Below are 15,657 nucleotides of genomic sequence, written 5' to 3' on the forward strand. Positions count from 1 at the left end.
TCCCAACCGATCAACAAGTCTCCATACTTCAATAGAGCTAACTATAGTCATTGGAAAAACTTAATAAAGATATTCATTCAATCCATCGATCTTGGAACATGGGGGATGATCATGAATGGTTATTCTTCTCCAACGAATAAGATAAAGGAGTGGAGTAACCAAGAACAAAAGAAATTTTAACAAAACGCCATGGCAATACACATTTTATTTTGTGCATTTGGTCCTGATATATATGAAGAAGTTTCTTTATGTTCTAATGCCAATGAGATTTGGGATAAGCTTGAAGAATTACATAGTGACAAGAAAGAAGAACCATCAAGTTTAAACATCCTCCCAAATCTAAAGGTGGTGTGCATTATGGAACTTGAAGAACCCAAGGTATCTTTTAACTCTAATGAATTTGATTCATATTTTTTGATGAGTTACAAGATGCATATGATGAATTATTTTTGGAGTTTGAGACCATGAACTCCAAAAACAAGAAAATGATTTCAAAATTTAAAGTTGAAAATGATTTTCTTTTGAAAGCAAAATTGGAATTTGAAAAACAAAATGAAATTTTGAATGATTTAGAGCTTTCAAAAGTAAAAATTGAAAATTTGAAAAAGAATGCTTTGATTTAAAAGTTAAGCTTGAATGTTTCACAAAAGAAAAGGAAATAATTTTAAATAATTCATCTAATTTCATAATGACAAAATGCTCACATTGTCATTATCATGGTCTCATGGAACATGTTTGTCCTTTAAAGAAAGAAAAAGTTTTAAAATTAGACAAGTATGTGTTCCAAAGAGAACAATGAACGTTGAAACTAGAGTCCAAGGATCCAAAGCAATTTGGATACCAAAATACAATTGAATGTCTCTTGTATGTGTGTGAGAGAAATGGTGATGAAAGTGAAGATATTCAAATGCTTTAGCCACACTTGATATGGAATGGGTAACCTCTAAACTTATTTTGATTATCTTGCATAATTGGTTGCTCATTTGGTTTAAGCATGCATGAGTTTTTGGTTTGAAATAATTTTATGCTTTCTATCTCATGTATGTTAAAAAGTGTTGTGATGAATATTTTCTAAAGTTTTAATGATTTTTCATAAATGTTTGTTCATCGTAATGAATTTTGGTCAAAAATGGTTTTAATGCTTTGTTTTTATAAATTTTAATTTTTGACCTTAATTTAAATGTTTATTCATGTAATTTATTCCAAACGATATCTCTTTAACAATTGATATCAATTTTTCAAATGCATAACAATTTTGGATAACTTTATGCGCATGCACTTAAATACAACAATTGATATTGCATAAAGTATATAAGACTTGGATATATTGAATTGCATGTGCTTCTAACATGTTTGTTCATCTTATTGAAATTCAATATTCTTGTAAGTGTATAAGTGTTTTTGTGCCTAAACTTTTCATGGAATGCTTTCATTAAGGGGGAGCTTTGTTTTTAAATGATTTATATGCTTGAACTTTTTTTTACTTATTCTCCATTATTTAATTAACATTGTTGAATTATTTTTGATATGTCAAAAAGGGGAGAAGTAAGTGAAAAAATAAATTTCTCAAAGAAAAATAGGGAGCTTAAATATTTTTTTTATTAAATTCTCTTTTTCAAAATATATTTTTCTAAAGGGTAGCTTTTGTCAAAAACAATTTTTCAAAGAAGTTTTGTTATATCAAAAAAAGGGAGATTGTTGAACTTATATTTTGATATAACAAATATTTGAATAATTGATTTTCGACTTAATCAAATATTTCAAAAATAATTCAAAGTCCAAAATAACTTGAAAAATATGTGTTCTTAATTGCTTTATATATATGAAATATTTTTGAGTTGATTAAAATATGTTTAAAGTGTTTAAAATGTGTTTAAAACTTTTAAAATATGAAAAACATTATTCAGTCACTATTTGGCATTGTTCATGACACTGTTCATACACGAGTATTGTTCATAGTTTGGAAAAACTTTATAAGAGTTTTCAAACTTTTATTAAGAGTTTCGAAACTTTACAAAAGTTTTGAAACTTTGCACCCATAAACTGTTTTAACGACCTGATTTCCTTCAACGGTCATATTTGTAAGTAAGAGTTTCAAAAACTTTCATCAAAGTTTTGAAACTTTCAAGAACGGTGTTTAAAAGTTTCGATACTTTCACAAAGTTTTTAAACTTCCTCAAAATTCAAAGTTTCGAAACTGCATGTGCAAGTGACCTTTATTGCATGTTTTTAAAACTTCCCAACGGCTATAACTCATGACCAACAGTCATAAACGGCTAGCAACTCATTCCACACAATAAAAACACTTCAAGGACACTTGAAGAAGGTTACTACACCTATCCAAGCTTAGAGATCAAGAGAAAAGAGTTTTCATTCCTATTTCCTTCACTTTTCTCTTGTACAGAAGTGTATAGAGCTTAATTGAATATCTTTTGGTTTATTCTTGTGAGCTTAAATCATTGTAAACATCTACCTTGTGAGGTTTCTTGTTTACAATATTTCTTATCATTTATAAAAGAGGAGTGATTATAGTTTAGCCTTGAAAAACTAGAGAATTGTAAAGGTTACTCTTGAGCCTAGAAAAAGAAAGAACAAATTAGTGAATTTGTTGAAATCCTTAGGTTGAGCTAAGGTAGTAGATGTAGACTTTAGTCGAGAATGTCGAACCACTATAAATATCGTCTAATTCTTATCTTTTAAATTGCTTCCACACCAAAGATTTTTAAAGGCTAATTCAACCCCTTATTTCGTCTGAACAGTTCAAATCGATTCGAGTAACATGTCATCAGGTAGAAGGTAACATGTCATCGCGTACTTTGGGATGGCTTGGGCCACCGCTTCAAGGAAAACTTTGCAACCCCTGATGGACAATAAATTCTTGGTCCATCCCGTGATCTTTTGGAATACCCTAATTTCGTCTGAACAGTTCAAATCGATTCGAGTGATTAAAGACCAATTTAAGGACGTTCGAGCGATGATCGAATTGGCATTGGCGGAAACATTGGTCGTGCCTTTGCTTAATTGAGCATATTTGGGGTTGGGTAATCGTTTCTTTGGAGCTCAAATTAAATGCCCATTTATACATTTCAATTGCAAGTCACCAAAACAATTAAACCCTTTTACCCTAATTATCTATTACAAGATTCATAACACCATTACAAGCCTTTACATCGAACCCATCAATCCTATAGCCCAATTGACCCCAAACATTTAGGGACGTTTGAACAAAAAACCCTAGAATTAGAGTGAAGCTTGCGATTCATATTATGTTTGAGCTTCATATTCTGTTTTATTTCATTTTAGTCTTTCATGTTATTTATGAGTTGTATGTCATTTCCAATACTTGCGATTTACTTTATTTTCATGATTAGTCCTTATACTTTTTTATTATTTTATTTTAGTCCCCTTTGGGATGTTGATTTCACTTTCTGTTGTTTTATTAATTTTCATTTTAGTCCCCTATATTATTAATGGTTTTAATGCAGGATAACCCACATAATTTCTCATCAATGTAGATCCAGCCTTTAATTTAGATTTTATAAATTTGGCCCATGTTTTCTTATTTTATTTTATTTTATTTTAGCCCTCGTACTATTATATGTGTAGTATGACACTACCTATTGTTGTTTAAAATAATAGAATACCTCTTAAATTCGATAATGATAATCTTTAGGTTTATTTCCTGCCCGTATTGATTTTCAATAACACCTTTTTGTAGAATGGACATGAAAAATATAACTTGTTAAAAGTAACACGTTTCAATATGACAATCGAACGAAAAATGAACTTAGAAATAATCGGGTATATTTCAATAAAAAAAATGAAATATTAATTAAATCATCATTGTGCATTAATAATATAACTTGTTAATGTGAGGTTTCGAACAAATAATAAGGGAGTATTCTCGCATAGAGAAGAGATAGATGAGATAGCATTTTCGTTGGAATACGTGCAAATCCCTAGATCTCTTCTCAGAATAAGGAATGTTCCTTTATAAATAATTCGAAATAAATTAGTCAATGTTCGATAAAAGGATCAATTTTTAAATTTAGACTTGAATTTGCAATTTCCACTATTACGAGAACGTATAAGTGACCAGGTACTAATTTTGGGCGTTGTAGGGGTGTTAACCATTTCTCACGTGTAACCGACTTTCGAACCCTTAAAATGAATATTTGGTAAACGTAGACAAATTTTTGTCTTTAAAATGATTTTTCTTAAAATTATTTTAAAATACGTTCTTAGATATTCGATTTACCTAAATCAAAGGTTGATGGTGACACCCATCATCTTTTCAAAAATTTGAACCAATATTTTTTAATTTTTATATGGTGTCGACACCTTCCAATAATTAGCGGGAGCCCAAGGTAAATGCCAGGTTCAGACTCCTCACGGACACCAAGGATCTGTGTGAGAAGTTGTTTGTCACTTGTCTTAGTCTTCGAACTAAAGTAAACCAAGGATTTATCAAAGTTGATATTTTGTCCCGAAGTAGCTTCATATTCATTGAGAACCCTCTTGAGATGTTAGGCCTATTGGTCGGAGTTCTTTATGAAAAGTTGGCAATCATCCGCGTAGAAAAAATGATTGATTCGTGGTCCCTGAAGACTTGTCCTTACACATTTGATTCTACCCGGTCTTTGTTAAGTGAGGAAGGCTGCGGATAGCCCTTGAGTGCAGAGAGAGAACGAGTACGGTGAGAGAGGATCACCCTGTCTAAGTTCACGCTTCGATTTAAAGAGCTCTGAAATTTGACTGTTAATACGCAAGCAGTATGTGAAAGAAGAAATGAATTGTTCAAAGTCAAAATATGATGGTTGTCAAAAACATGTGGACGACTAATTAGGCAAATTGGCAGCACACAATTGTTGAATTTTGACAATGGTTAAATCACAATTTAGTCATTGTACTTTAGGGTATTTACAAGATTAGTCTTTAAGTTTTAACTATAAATACTCTAACTCATTTAGCTTCAAATTCATCCCAAAGCATTCTAGCTTTCTCCCAATACTAGATAATTTAAAGAGTTTCTTGAGAGTTGTTTTCTCCTTTGTAGATCGTGAAAAGTTGTAATCTCTATTTTCTCATAGTGAAATTCTTCTACCGTTGCTCGTGGTTTTTACCTTATATTATATAGGGGGTTTCCACGTAAAATTTGTGTCTCTTTTATCTTAATTTTTATTTTCTCAAATTATTAGTTGCGATTTCTCTATCCGATAGCTTTCTTCTGCAATAATTGGTATCAGAGCCAAATTAGAGTGTGTAATATATACTTATTGTCTTTATGGTTGCCACCAAAAGGTAGATCCTCCAACATAAGAAAGTAAGAAGGTATTACCCATTCTTTGAAGGTTCTAGAGAACTATTCATGATAGTGAAATAGTGAGAGTTATCCATAATAGGAGCTATAACAACGAAAATTAATATTAAAAAGTTTAATGGGAGAAATTTCTCATTGTGGAAATTGAAGATGAAAGCCATCCTGAAGAAAGACGGTTGTCTAGCAGCTATCAGTGAAAGGCCGGTAGATTTCACAGATGACAACAAATGGATCAAAATGGACGGGAATGCTATGACAAACTTTCATCTAACATTAGCAGATGAATTATTGTCAAGCATCGAGGAGAAGAAGAAGGCTAAGGAGATATGAGATCATCTCACCAAATTGTATGAGGCCACATCGCTGCACAATAAAATTTTCCTTAAGAGGAAATTGTACACTCTCTGTATGCTAGAATCTACTTCAGTGACGGAGCACTTAAACACACTGGAAACTTTATTTTCTTAGCTTACATCCTTAAGATATACAATAGGAAAACAAGAACGTGTTGAACTTCTACTTCAAAGTCTACATGATTCGTATGATCAACTCATCATCAACTTGACAAACAATAATGTCACCAGTCTAGTCTTCGATGATGTTGCAGATGCTATTCTACAAGAATAAAATTGGCGCAAGAACAAGGAAGACATACAAGTAAATATGCAACAAGCATAAGCGTTGACAACGATGAGAATGAGATCAACAGAACGTGGCTAAAGCAGCAGTCACAAACATGGTAGATCAAAGTAGATAAGCAAAAAGAATTTAAAGTTCTACAACTGTGGAAAGAAGGGTCACTTGAAGATGGATTGTTGGAGTCTAAATAAAAACTTCAATCCACAAGGCAATACCGTAAACACTTCAGATGATGAAAATGCTCTATGTTGTGAAGCGTCAACCACCGTGGAAGGCATAAAGAGATTTGTGTATAGTTGCAATGATCATGCCTTAGAGATCGTTGTTGTGGGAACCATCAAATTGAAGATATATGATGGAACAATTAAAGTTGTTCGAGATGTGCGGCACGTGAAAGGCCTGAAGAAAAATTTATTATCCTACGAATTGTTGGATAATAATGCAAGCAAGATTGAAATACGGAAAGGAATCATGAAGGTGTTTCGTAGAGCGCTTGTGGTGCTGAAAGGTGAAAAGATAGCTGCAAACTTGTACATGCTAAAGGGAGAGACTTTGCTAGAAGCAGAAGCCTATGTTACCTCATGTAGTTCAGATTCTGCAATGTTATGGCATCAAAAACTTGGACACATGTCAGAACAATGAATGAAAGTCCTTGTCGAGCAAAAGCTACTTACAGGCTTAACAAATGTATCACTTACTTTGTGTGAGCATTGCATAACAAGTGAGCATCATCGGTTGAAATTCAACACATCAAATTCTAGAGCCAAAAGTGTTCTAGAATTGGTTCACTCTGGCGTATGGCAAGCACCAGTTACATCCCTAGGTGGAGCAAAATACTTTGTCTCATTTATTGATGACAACTCCAGGGGATGTTGGGTGTACCCTATTAAGAAGAAGTCAAATGTGTTTTCAACTTTAAAAAACTTCAAAGCGCGAGTAGAACTTGATTCTAGAAATAATATCAAATGTTTCAGAATAGATAATGGAGAAGAATACACAAGTGAAAATTTTGATGACTTTTACAGAAAAGAATGTATCAAAAGACAGTTCACAGTGGCGAACACTCCTCAACAAAATGGAGTGGCAGAGTGGATGAATAGAACCTTGTTAGATAGAATAAGAGCAATGTTGAGGGATGTATGCCTAGAAAAATCATTCTGGGCAGAAGCAGTCAATACCACCTGTTATTTGGTGAATCGAGCTCTATCAACTGTAATAGAGCTGAAGACACCAATGGAGATGTGGACTGATAAACCAACTGATTATTCAAACCTCCATGTATTTGGAAGTATAGTGTACGTGATATACAATTCTCAAGAAATTTCAAAGCTGGATCCAAAATCCAGGAAATTTAAATTCTTGAAGTATGCTGATGGAGTAAAGGGGTATTGTTTGTGGGATCCCACTACCAGCAAAGTGATCATCAGCAGAGATGTTATCTTTGTAGAAGATAAGCTACAAAGAAAAAAAGACGATGATAGCGTTGAAAATTCAGAGACTACTCAGATACATGTGGAAAAGGAGTTTGAACAAGGAGATTCTTCTGAAGCAGAACCAGCACATGATGAACAAGAACCAGAGAATTCTGAAGCTCCAACAACTCGTCAATTAGATCATGTGAGAAGACATCCCAATTGACACTCAGATTATGTTATAGAGGGAAATATTGTATACTGTCTTTTAACAGAGGATGGTGAGCCATCAACATTCCAAGAGGTAATAAATAGCTCAGATGCTTCACTATGGATGATGGCGATGCAAGAAGAAATTGAAGCCCTTCATAAAAATAATACATGGGATCTTGTGCCACTACCACAAGGAAGGAAGCCAATTGGTAACAAATGGGTCTTCAAAATCAAGCGAAATGATGACGATCAAGTTGAGAGGTATCGTGCAAGGCTGGTGGTCAAAGGATATGTTCAAAAAGAATATATTGATTTTAATAAAATCTTTTCTCATGTGGTTCGACTAACAACAGTTCAAGTAGTTTTTGCAATGTGTGCTACATTGAACTTACATCTAGAGCAGCTAGATATTAAAAAACCTTTTCTTCATGGAAATCTTGAAGAAGAGATTATATGCTCCAGCCTGAATGTTTTGAAAAAGACGAAAAGAAGAACTTGGTTTGCAGGTTGAACAAATCTTTGTACGGTCTAAAGCATGCGTCGAGGTGTTGGTATAGGAGATTTGATTCCTTCATTATGTGTCTTGGATACAACAGACTTAATGCAGACCCTTGTGTTTATTTTAAGAGGTCTGGTGATAACGATTTTGTTATATTGTTGTTGTATGTGGATGACATGTTGGTTGCAAAACACAAAAAAAGATCATATTGAAGGAACAACTGGCTAGGGAATTTGAAATGAAGGACTTGGGATCAGCAAACAAGATTCTAGGGATGCAAATTCACCGAGACAGAAGTAATATGAAGATTTGGCTTTCCCAAAAGAATTACTTAAAGAAGATCTTGTCACAATTCAACATGAAAGATTGTAAGCCAATTTCTACCCCTCTTCCTATTAACTTCAAATTATCCTCCAGTATGAGTCCTAGCAGTGAAGAAGAGAGGATGGAGATGTCTCGAGTACCGTATGCATCGGCAGTGGGAAGTTTAATGTTCGCTATGATATGCACAAGACCAGACATTGCACAAACAGTGGGAGTGGTTAGTCGGTACATGGCGAATACAGGCAAAAAGTATTGGAATACAGTAAAGAGGATCCTGAGATACATCAAAGGGATCTCAAATGTTGCATTATGTTACGGATGATCAAACTTACTTATCAATGGGTATGCCGATTCTGACTATGCAGGGGATTTGGATAAAAGCAAATCTACTACATGATATGTGTTCAAAGTTGTTGGTGGAGCTGTAAGCTGGGTTTCAAAATTGCAGTCAGTTGTGGCTACGTCTACAACAAAAGCAGAATATGTAGCAGCTACACAAGCCAGTAAAGAAGCAATTTGGTTGAAGATGCTATTGGAGGAGCTTGGGCATAATCAAGAGTATGTCTCTCTATTTTGTGACAGTCAAAGCGCCTTGCATTTAGTAAGGAATCCAACATTTCATTCAAGGACAAAGTACATGCGAGTTCAATACCCTTTCATTCGTGAAAAGGTGGAAGAAGGGACGATAAATATGCAGAAGATTCATACCAAAGACAACATAGCAAATTTCATGACGAAGACAATCAATGCTGATAAATTTACATGGTGTCAATCCTCTTGTGGCCTGTTAGAGACGTAAGCAACATGAGAGTACAAAGTAGAAAGAATGGTGTGAAGATATGATTGTTCCAATCAAATCTTCAAGTGGGAGATTGTTCAAAGTCAAAATATGATGGCTATCAAAAACATGTGGGCGGCTAATTAGGCAAATTGGCAACACACAATTGTTGAATTCAGACAATGGTTAAATCATAATTTAGTCATTTTACTTTAGGGTATTTACAAGATTAGTCCTTCAGCTTCAACTATAAATACTCTAACCCATTTAGCTTCAAATCCATCCCAAAGCATTCTAGCTTTCTCCCAATACTAGAGAATTTAGAGAGTTTCTTGAGAGTTGTTTTCTCCTTTTTATCAAGAGAGAATTATCATTGTTTTATCCTTGATAGATAGAGAGAAGTTGTAATCTCTATTTTCTCATAGTGAAATTATTCTACCGTTGCCCGTAGTTTTTACCTTATATTATATAGGAGTTTTCCACGTAAAATTCGTGTCTCTTTTATCTTAATTTTTATTTTCTCAAATTATCAGTTGCGATTTTGCTTTATCCGATAGTCGTCTTCCGCAACATGCATCTCATGATAAGGTTCACAAAACGAAGATCAAAAGCCAACATACATATAACCTCATGGAGAAAACCTCGTTCAACTCTATCATAAACTTTTCCATGTCGAGTTTGATAACCGCCCCTTTATTAGGGCCATTCTGAGATCCCTTTAGATAATGGAATAATTCATGAGCAACCATAAATTATCAGAAATTAAACGACCCTAGACAAAAACACATTGGTTCTCAGAGATACAGGTAGGCCATTCTGTTAGTTTGTTGTAACCTTGGGCCTTGAGCCCTTCATCGAAATGTATTGCAAAGTCGAGTTAATCACAAAAATATTGAATCATCTTTTTGAACCGTAATCTTTGCATTCATTTGTTTCTCTCTTTTATTCTTGTTCTGCTTTCTGTCATCGTTGTCGTTTATAGTCCACAGATAATCGAAGCTTCTTTGACAGTAGCTATAACAAAATTTTATGCTATAACGTGTTTTGTTAGACAACTTACAAGGTTTATTGTAGCTACAATAAATGTTAAATAGGTTACTGAAATATTGAGAGAAAAAAGTAATATTTGTTGTAGTTACAGAAAAAGTTGTCCAAGTTTATAAAAAAAATGAAATCTTCGCACGAACCAAGTTATTATTAGAGGTTTCGGGTTTGAGCACCAACAGTTACAGAGTATTTGAGTGTTTATTATCAAATGCGAAGCATTACAAATTAGAGTGCTAGAATAACCTCATTTTAGTCACTAAATTTTAAGGGTGTATCGATTTTTTTGCTAATTTTTTTTAAAAAAATATTTTTGTAATACAATTTTTTGATTGTAGCTAACAACCAATAATTGCAAGTCACTGGTTGTCTTTCATGATAAGATCAGTATCAGAACATTCGTATTTCACTCACCTTTCTTTTCTTATGAATAATTTTTAATGAAACTCACTTAAAATCAATGAAATTAAACAAAAAATAATAATCATTTTTAGAGGTATGGGGTTTTTCTTAAATTTGAGAGATTTGGGATGTTTGCTTGAAAGCTTGAACAGTGAGAAGCATTGTTTCGAGAAGACGAATAACATACCATGAAACTAGCCTCATCAGAGGAGAGTAGAGTAATAGCATGTCGAACCTTTAAATATATTTTAATCGATTTTAAGTGAATTTCGTGGAAAACCAATCTTAGAAAAAGAAAGAGGAGTGAAATGTGAACGTTTTGATACATATCTTGCTGCAAAAGATGATCGATGACGGACAATGATTGGCTTCCAATAACGGCAAAATAAATTAGGGTAAAAAACTAAACATTTTTAAAGTTTACTGACAAAATTGATACACTCCTAAAGTTCATTGCCTAAAATGACATAATTTTGAGCATCATTAGCTTCACTAAAATGACGTCGTTTTGGCTAATCATCACAGTGAGAAAAAGATCTACCTATATCATTGTACCGTTAAAATTTAACAACTCAATGGCATAATTTAACAACAAAAATTTAATACTATAATTGGAGAAAAGGAAAGTTAAGTGATATAAATAATGCACAGTCTAAAGTTAAGTAATAACTAATATAATTTATTTTTATTTTATCATTGTTATACTTAAAGGGCTTAAACTAAAAAAAGTACCTAAACTATGTTATTTTTTGCTTTAGGTATCTAAATTATTTTTTTATCAAAACAAATACCTAAACTATATCCCCTTTTTCGCTTTAAGCCCGTAAAATATTTTTTTGTCAAAACAAGTACCTAATTTTGTATCACGAGTCAACATCCTATTGGTCGAAAAATAATTTTCTAACTGAAAAAATATCAAGACTTAAAATAGTTAAATATAATAATTTAAGTACCTAATTTGATCCAAAAAAATAATTTAAATACCTAAAATAAAAAGGAAACATAATTTAGGTACTTATTTTTACTTTAAGCCTACTTAAAGATATACCGTACAAAACTAATCATTCAATGATGATATGATTATAATTTAATTTTTTTATTCAATTCGAAAAAATTTATGATTTAATTTATTTAGTAAAAGGTAAAAGGTAAATTGAAAGATGTAATGGCAAAAACCCACTTCACAATACATATTATTTTTTAAGATTTCAGTGTGTATATATATATAAAAGTATATGATTTTGGACCATATATTTTGATTTTGTATCATGCCCTAGTAAGTTTGTGATTGTTGAGAATGGTTTGGATTTCCTTTTTTTTTCTTTTAATATTTGCAGTGTACTTTTTAGGAGTTTGTAAAACTGATGAACTATATGTCAAACACTACGTACATTATATCAATTTGAAAACATAAATGCTCATTATATGGTCAGAAACTTTCAAAATATAATTCAAGAAAATTAATAAATTATTTTTTGAACCTAATGAATGATTTATGGTAAACTATACGATGTTCTTTTTAAAATACATGAATTCAACAGTTGTTTATATTGAATAAGCAAAGAAAGAAACATAAAAGAAAACAAAACACAATGACTTTTAGATCTTTATATTGAAGGAAAAGGAGGAGGATGAAACAAGCAATGACGTTCCAAAGAATAAAACAAGGCATTTTCTTTTTCTCAGGTTCAGTCTATATCCAAACTTAGATCACAAAAACCCTGATAATGAGATCTTGATAGTTACAGTTCCATGTTCCATGGCAAAGCTCAGGGGTACAATGATGCCCTCGACTTACACGGGGACCAACCATTTCCGACTTTTAGCAGCATGCAGCTGCCCACGTCTCCCAAATTATGACTAATGAGTAGATCCCAGCTTAATTCCAGGGCTACCTTGAAACCATGTCCTCAACATTTCTTGTTCAAACTCTTTTCCTTAACTCAATCCTAATAAAACTAGTGGTAAAAAGGAGTGTTGTTCTCCTTAGACATCTCGAATTTAAATAGTTGTATTTGTAGGATATACTTACGTCGTTGATAACTAAGAAAAATTCTAAATATATTATATCTTTTAATCACATCAAACTATTAAAAGGAACACTCAATCCCACAAAGTTCTTTTAAGACATGGGAGTGTTTATGTTGTGTTTCACTAGCAATCCTTTTTATGGTAAATCCTATTAGTAATTTATCTAACTATTTTAGGCGCCATCATTGTTTCATGAAACTAGTTTGTAGGGAAGCAGACCCTCTCTCTGTAGGGCTCTCTCTTCACTTCCAATAAACCCCAATCCTTCAAATCCTCACCTTTAAAGTCACGAGACCCACTGTCCCCCTCATTGTTCTTTCAATTTATGAGGGAACTGATAGAGAACTTTCAAAAAACTCTCCTTTTTTTTCTACACACCTTCACTCAAACTAGCCCCCCTTTATATTGCGTAGCAGTCTCAAACTGAAGTCTTGTTATCCTCGGAAGCTTTAGTTATCTTCAATCCCATAGATTGTTCACCTCATATTTTCCTGTCTTCCTCTGTCGGTACAATGTAGGTCTCCCCATAACCCACACTTTTCTTTATCTTCTCCTCTTATCTTTCTATATGTCAATCAATCTATTTATTTCATGTTGCAGGAGACCCGAGAGAAACCCATTAGATCTCAACAACTTGCCCGACGATTACACAAGGGATGGTAAACTGGTCTTTAAAGAAGGCTCCTCCTCTGGTATATTCATATTTCTATTTGTAGGATAGACTAGCTGTGTTTGATAAGCTTAAACAGGCCATCATAAGTTTATTTTGGTGCTTTAAGTAGATCTTTTTTTTTTCCGTTACACGGTTTAGGTAAGTTAGATACTTAGATTAGGGTTGGGGGACCTTGGGGTTTAGGGCCAAGAATGGACTCGTCGAAGTTGCTTTAATTGGTGGGTGTGTGAAAACAGGCTCTCGGAAAAAGAAAAGCGGCGGTAAGGATGGGAAAGAAGAGTGTGGGAAGGTCTATGAATGTAGGTTTTGTTCCCTAAAGTTCTGCAAATCTCAAGCTCTTGGGGGGCACATGAATCGCCATCGCCAAGGCAAGTCATTTCACTTGTTTATTTCCACTTTTATGTTTCCTTTTGTTGGTTTGCTGAATTTCTTGGCTGGTTTTCCGTGTTTGATGACTGTTTTTGATTTGATTTGCGTTTGTTTTTGGGTCAGAAAGAGAGACAGAGACACTGAACCGAGCACGCCAGCTGGTCTTCAATAACGATAACTTGACCACCCAAGGGCATCTAGGGTATGCTCCTTCAACATTCCATCACTGTTTTTTTACTCACTTCTTTGAGAAAAGTCATACGACTGAGCCGAAAAAAAATGTTCCAATCATTGCAGCTTTAGATCAGTTTATCCACCAGGAATGTTCCCCGGTTCTTCATCCACGGTCATCCCACCACCACCGCCACAACCATATTTACACTCCATTAACGATTACTATGTAGGGCATGTCCTCGGTTCATCCCAATATCCTCAGCGAAACTTAAACTACATTGGTCCACAAGACCCTAACTACACTTGCTTCGGTGCTCCTGTCGGATTCGGGCCTAGTCCACGTTGCGGCGGCGGCTCCGACTTCGGCGGAAGAGACTTGTCAACGAGCAGCCGGGAGGAGGGGCTGAATTGGGATCAGAGCTATGCAGGAGGAAGTACACAGCATCGCCTGGAGAATCCTTCAGCGATTAATCGATTTCAGAACGGATTCTAAAGATTGTTCTATCTTTTTCTTCTTAAAAAAAAAAGAACTTTTGATTATGTTTATGAAGTATATTAACTGGTTAGACACGGCACCCAGAGAGAGAGAGAGAGAGAGAGAGAGAGAGAGACTTAACAAACTGACAAATGGGGTCATGCAAGGAAGGAGAGAAGGGAAAAGTTTTTGGTTTATGTACAAGGATTGGGGGCAGCTTTTTGGAGCTTTGGACACTCTCAGCTAGTTTGGCTTGGAGGGCAGTGGCCATTGGAGGGGGTATTGTACCCCAAGCCAAATTGTGAGACATGGGGACAAGTTAGATATGAACAGAAAGTTTCTTTTATTGCGTGGCAAATGAATTTTTGTTTTCTTTTCCATGTTTTCTTCTTGTTATGTTATATGTAATGCTTTTCGACTTTATCTGTGCTTTCCTTGTTGCACTATGATGATCCGAGCTGGTGGAGTGGGATCTTCTTGATATTTGGGATCAATATGGGCAATGACCTACACAGAAACGGATAAAAATAAAACACTCATTTAATTAACTCTTTTATTTTGCTGAGAGTTTCCTGACCACAAACATCTGTATATAAAAAATCTGATATTCAGCACTGAATTTCTTTTTTCTCATGAGATATTAGTTCATTAAATGTTGGGGTAAAGTACACAAATGATCCCTGTCCATAGGGTGTTGTTTTATTAAGTTCCCTAACTATTAAAAATTACAAAATGATCCCTAAATTGTAGGATGTTATTTTGTTGAGCCCTCCAACTATTAAATGTTATAAAATGATCACCTGACTATCCATATATTTTAAACGTGTCCCTTTTCTTTAAAATATTGGTGAACGTCTTAATTAGATGTTAATATGTTGACTAGGATATGATAAAATATGATCCTAGAATCGTTTGAGCCGTATTTTATAGATCGACTCTCAGTATACAATATGTCGTCGAGCCAATGCTCGAAAGTAAAGATGGTGTCAATAAACATCATTTAAATATGGTTTTATCATAACCTAATCAGCATGTAAATGCCAAACTCAGACGATAATCAATTTTTTAACGAAAAAAAAAGAGTTTGGACCATATGAATAATCAAGTAACTATTTTATAACTTTTTATAGTCAAGAGACTAAAAAAAGAATGTCCTATAATTAGGGACTATTTTATAACTTTTAATAGTTAGGGTGAGTCAACAAAACAACACCCTATAGTCGGGAAACTATTCGTGTACTTTACCCTAGATGTTAATACACTCTTGATACATATTCATGAACGCTTCTCCTTTTAGGTCCTTT

The 15,657-nt window shown here is 33.8% G+C and overlaps 1 protein-coding gene across 1 annotated transcript in view; it reads left to right on the forward strand.

Annotated features, from left to right (window-relative positions):
- LOC120142896 (zinc finger protein JAGGED-like) overlaps positions 1 to 14,371 on the forward strand; it is a 40,023-nt gene extending 25,652 nt beyond the window's left edge. The window contains exons 2-5 of the mRNA XM_039157371.1: positions 13,263 to 13,354; positions 13,572 to 13,703; positions 13,828 to 13,932; positions 13,974 to 14,371. Of these exons, the coding sequence (XP_039013302.1) occupies positions 13,263 to 13,354; positions 13,572 to 13,703; positions 13,828 to 13,932; positions 13,974 to 14,371 (727 nt within the window). The remainder of the gene's footprint in view (positions 1 to 13,262; positions 13,355 to 13,571; positions 13,704 to 13,827; positions 13,933 to 13,973) is intronic.
- The last annotated feature ends 1,286 nt before the right edge of the window (positions 14,372 to 15,657 follow it).

This window comes from Hibiscus syriacus, unplaced genomic scaffold, assembly GCF_006381635.1.
Source record: "Hibiscus syriacus cultivar Baekdansim isolate YM2019G1 unplaced genomic scaffold, ASM638163v2 tig00110831_pilon, whole genome shotgun sequence".
Taxonomy (NCBI): Eukaryota; Viridiplantae; Streptophyta; class Magnoliopsida; order Malvales; family Malvaceae; genus Hibiscus; species Hibiscus syriacus.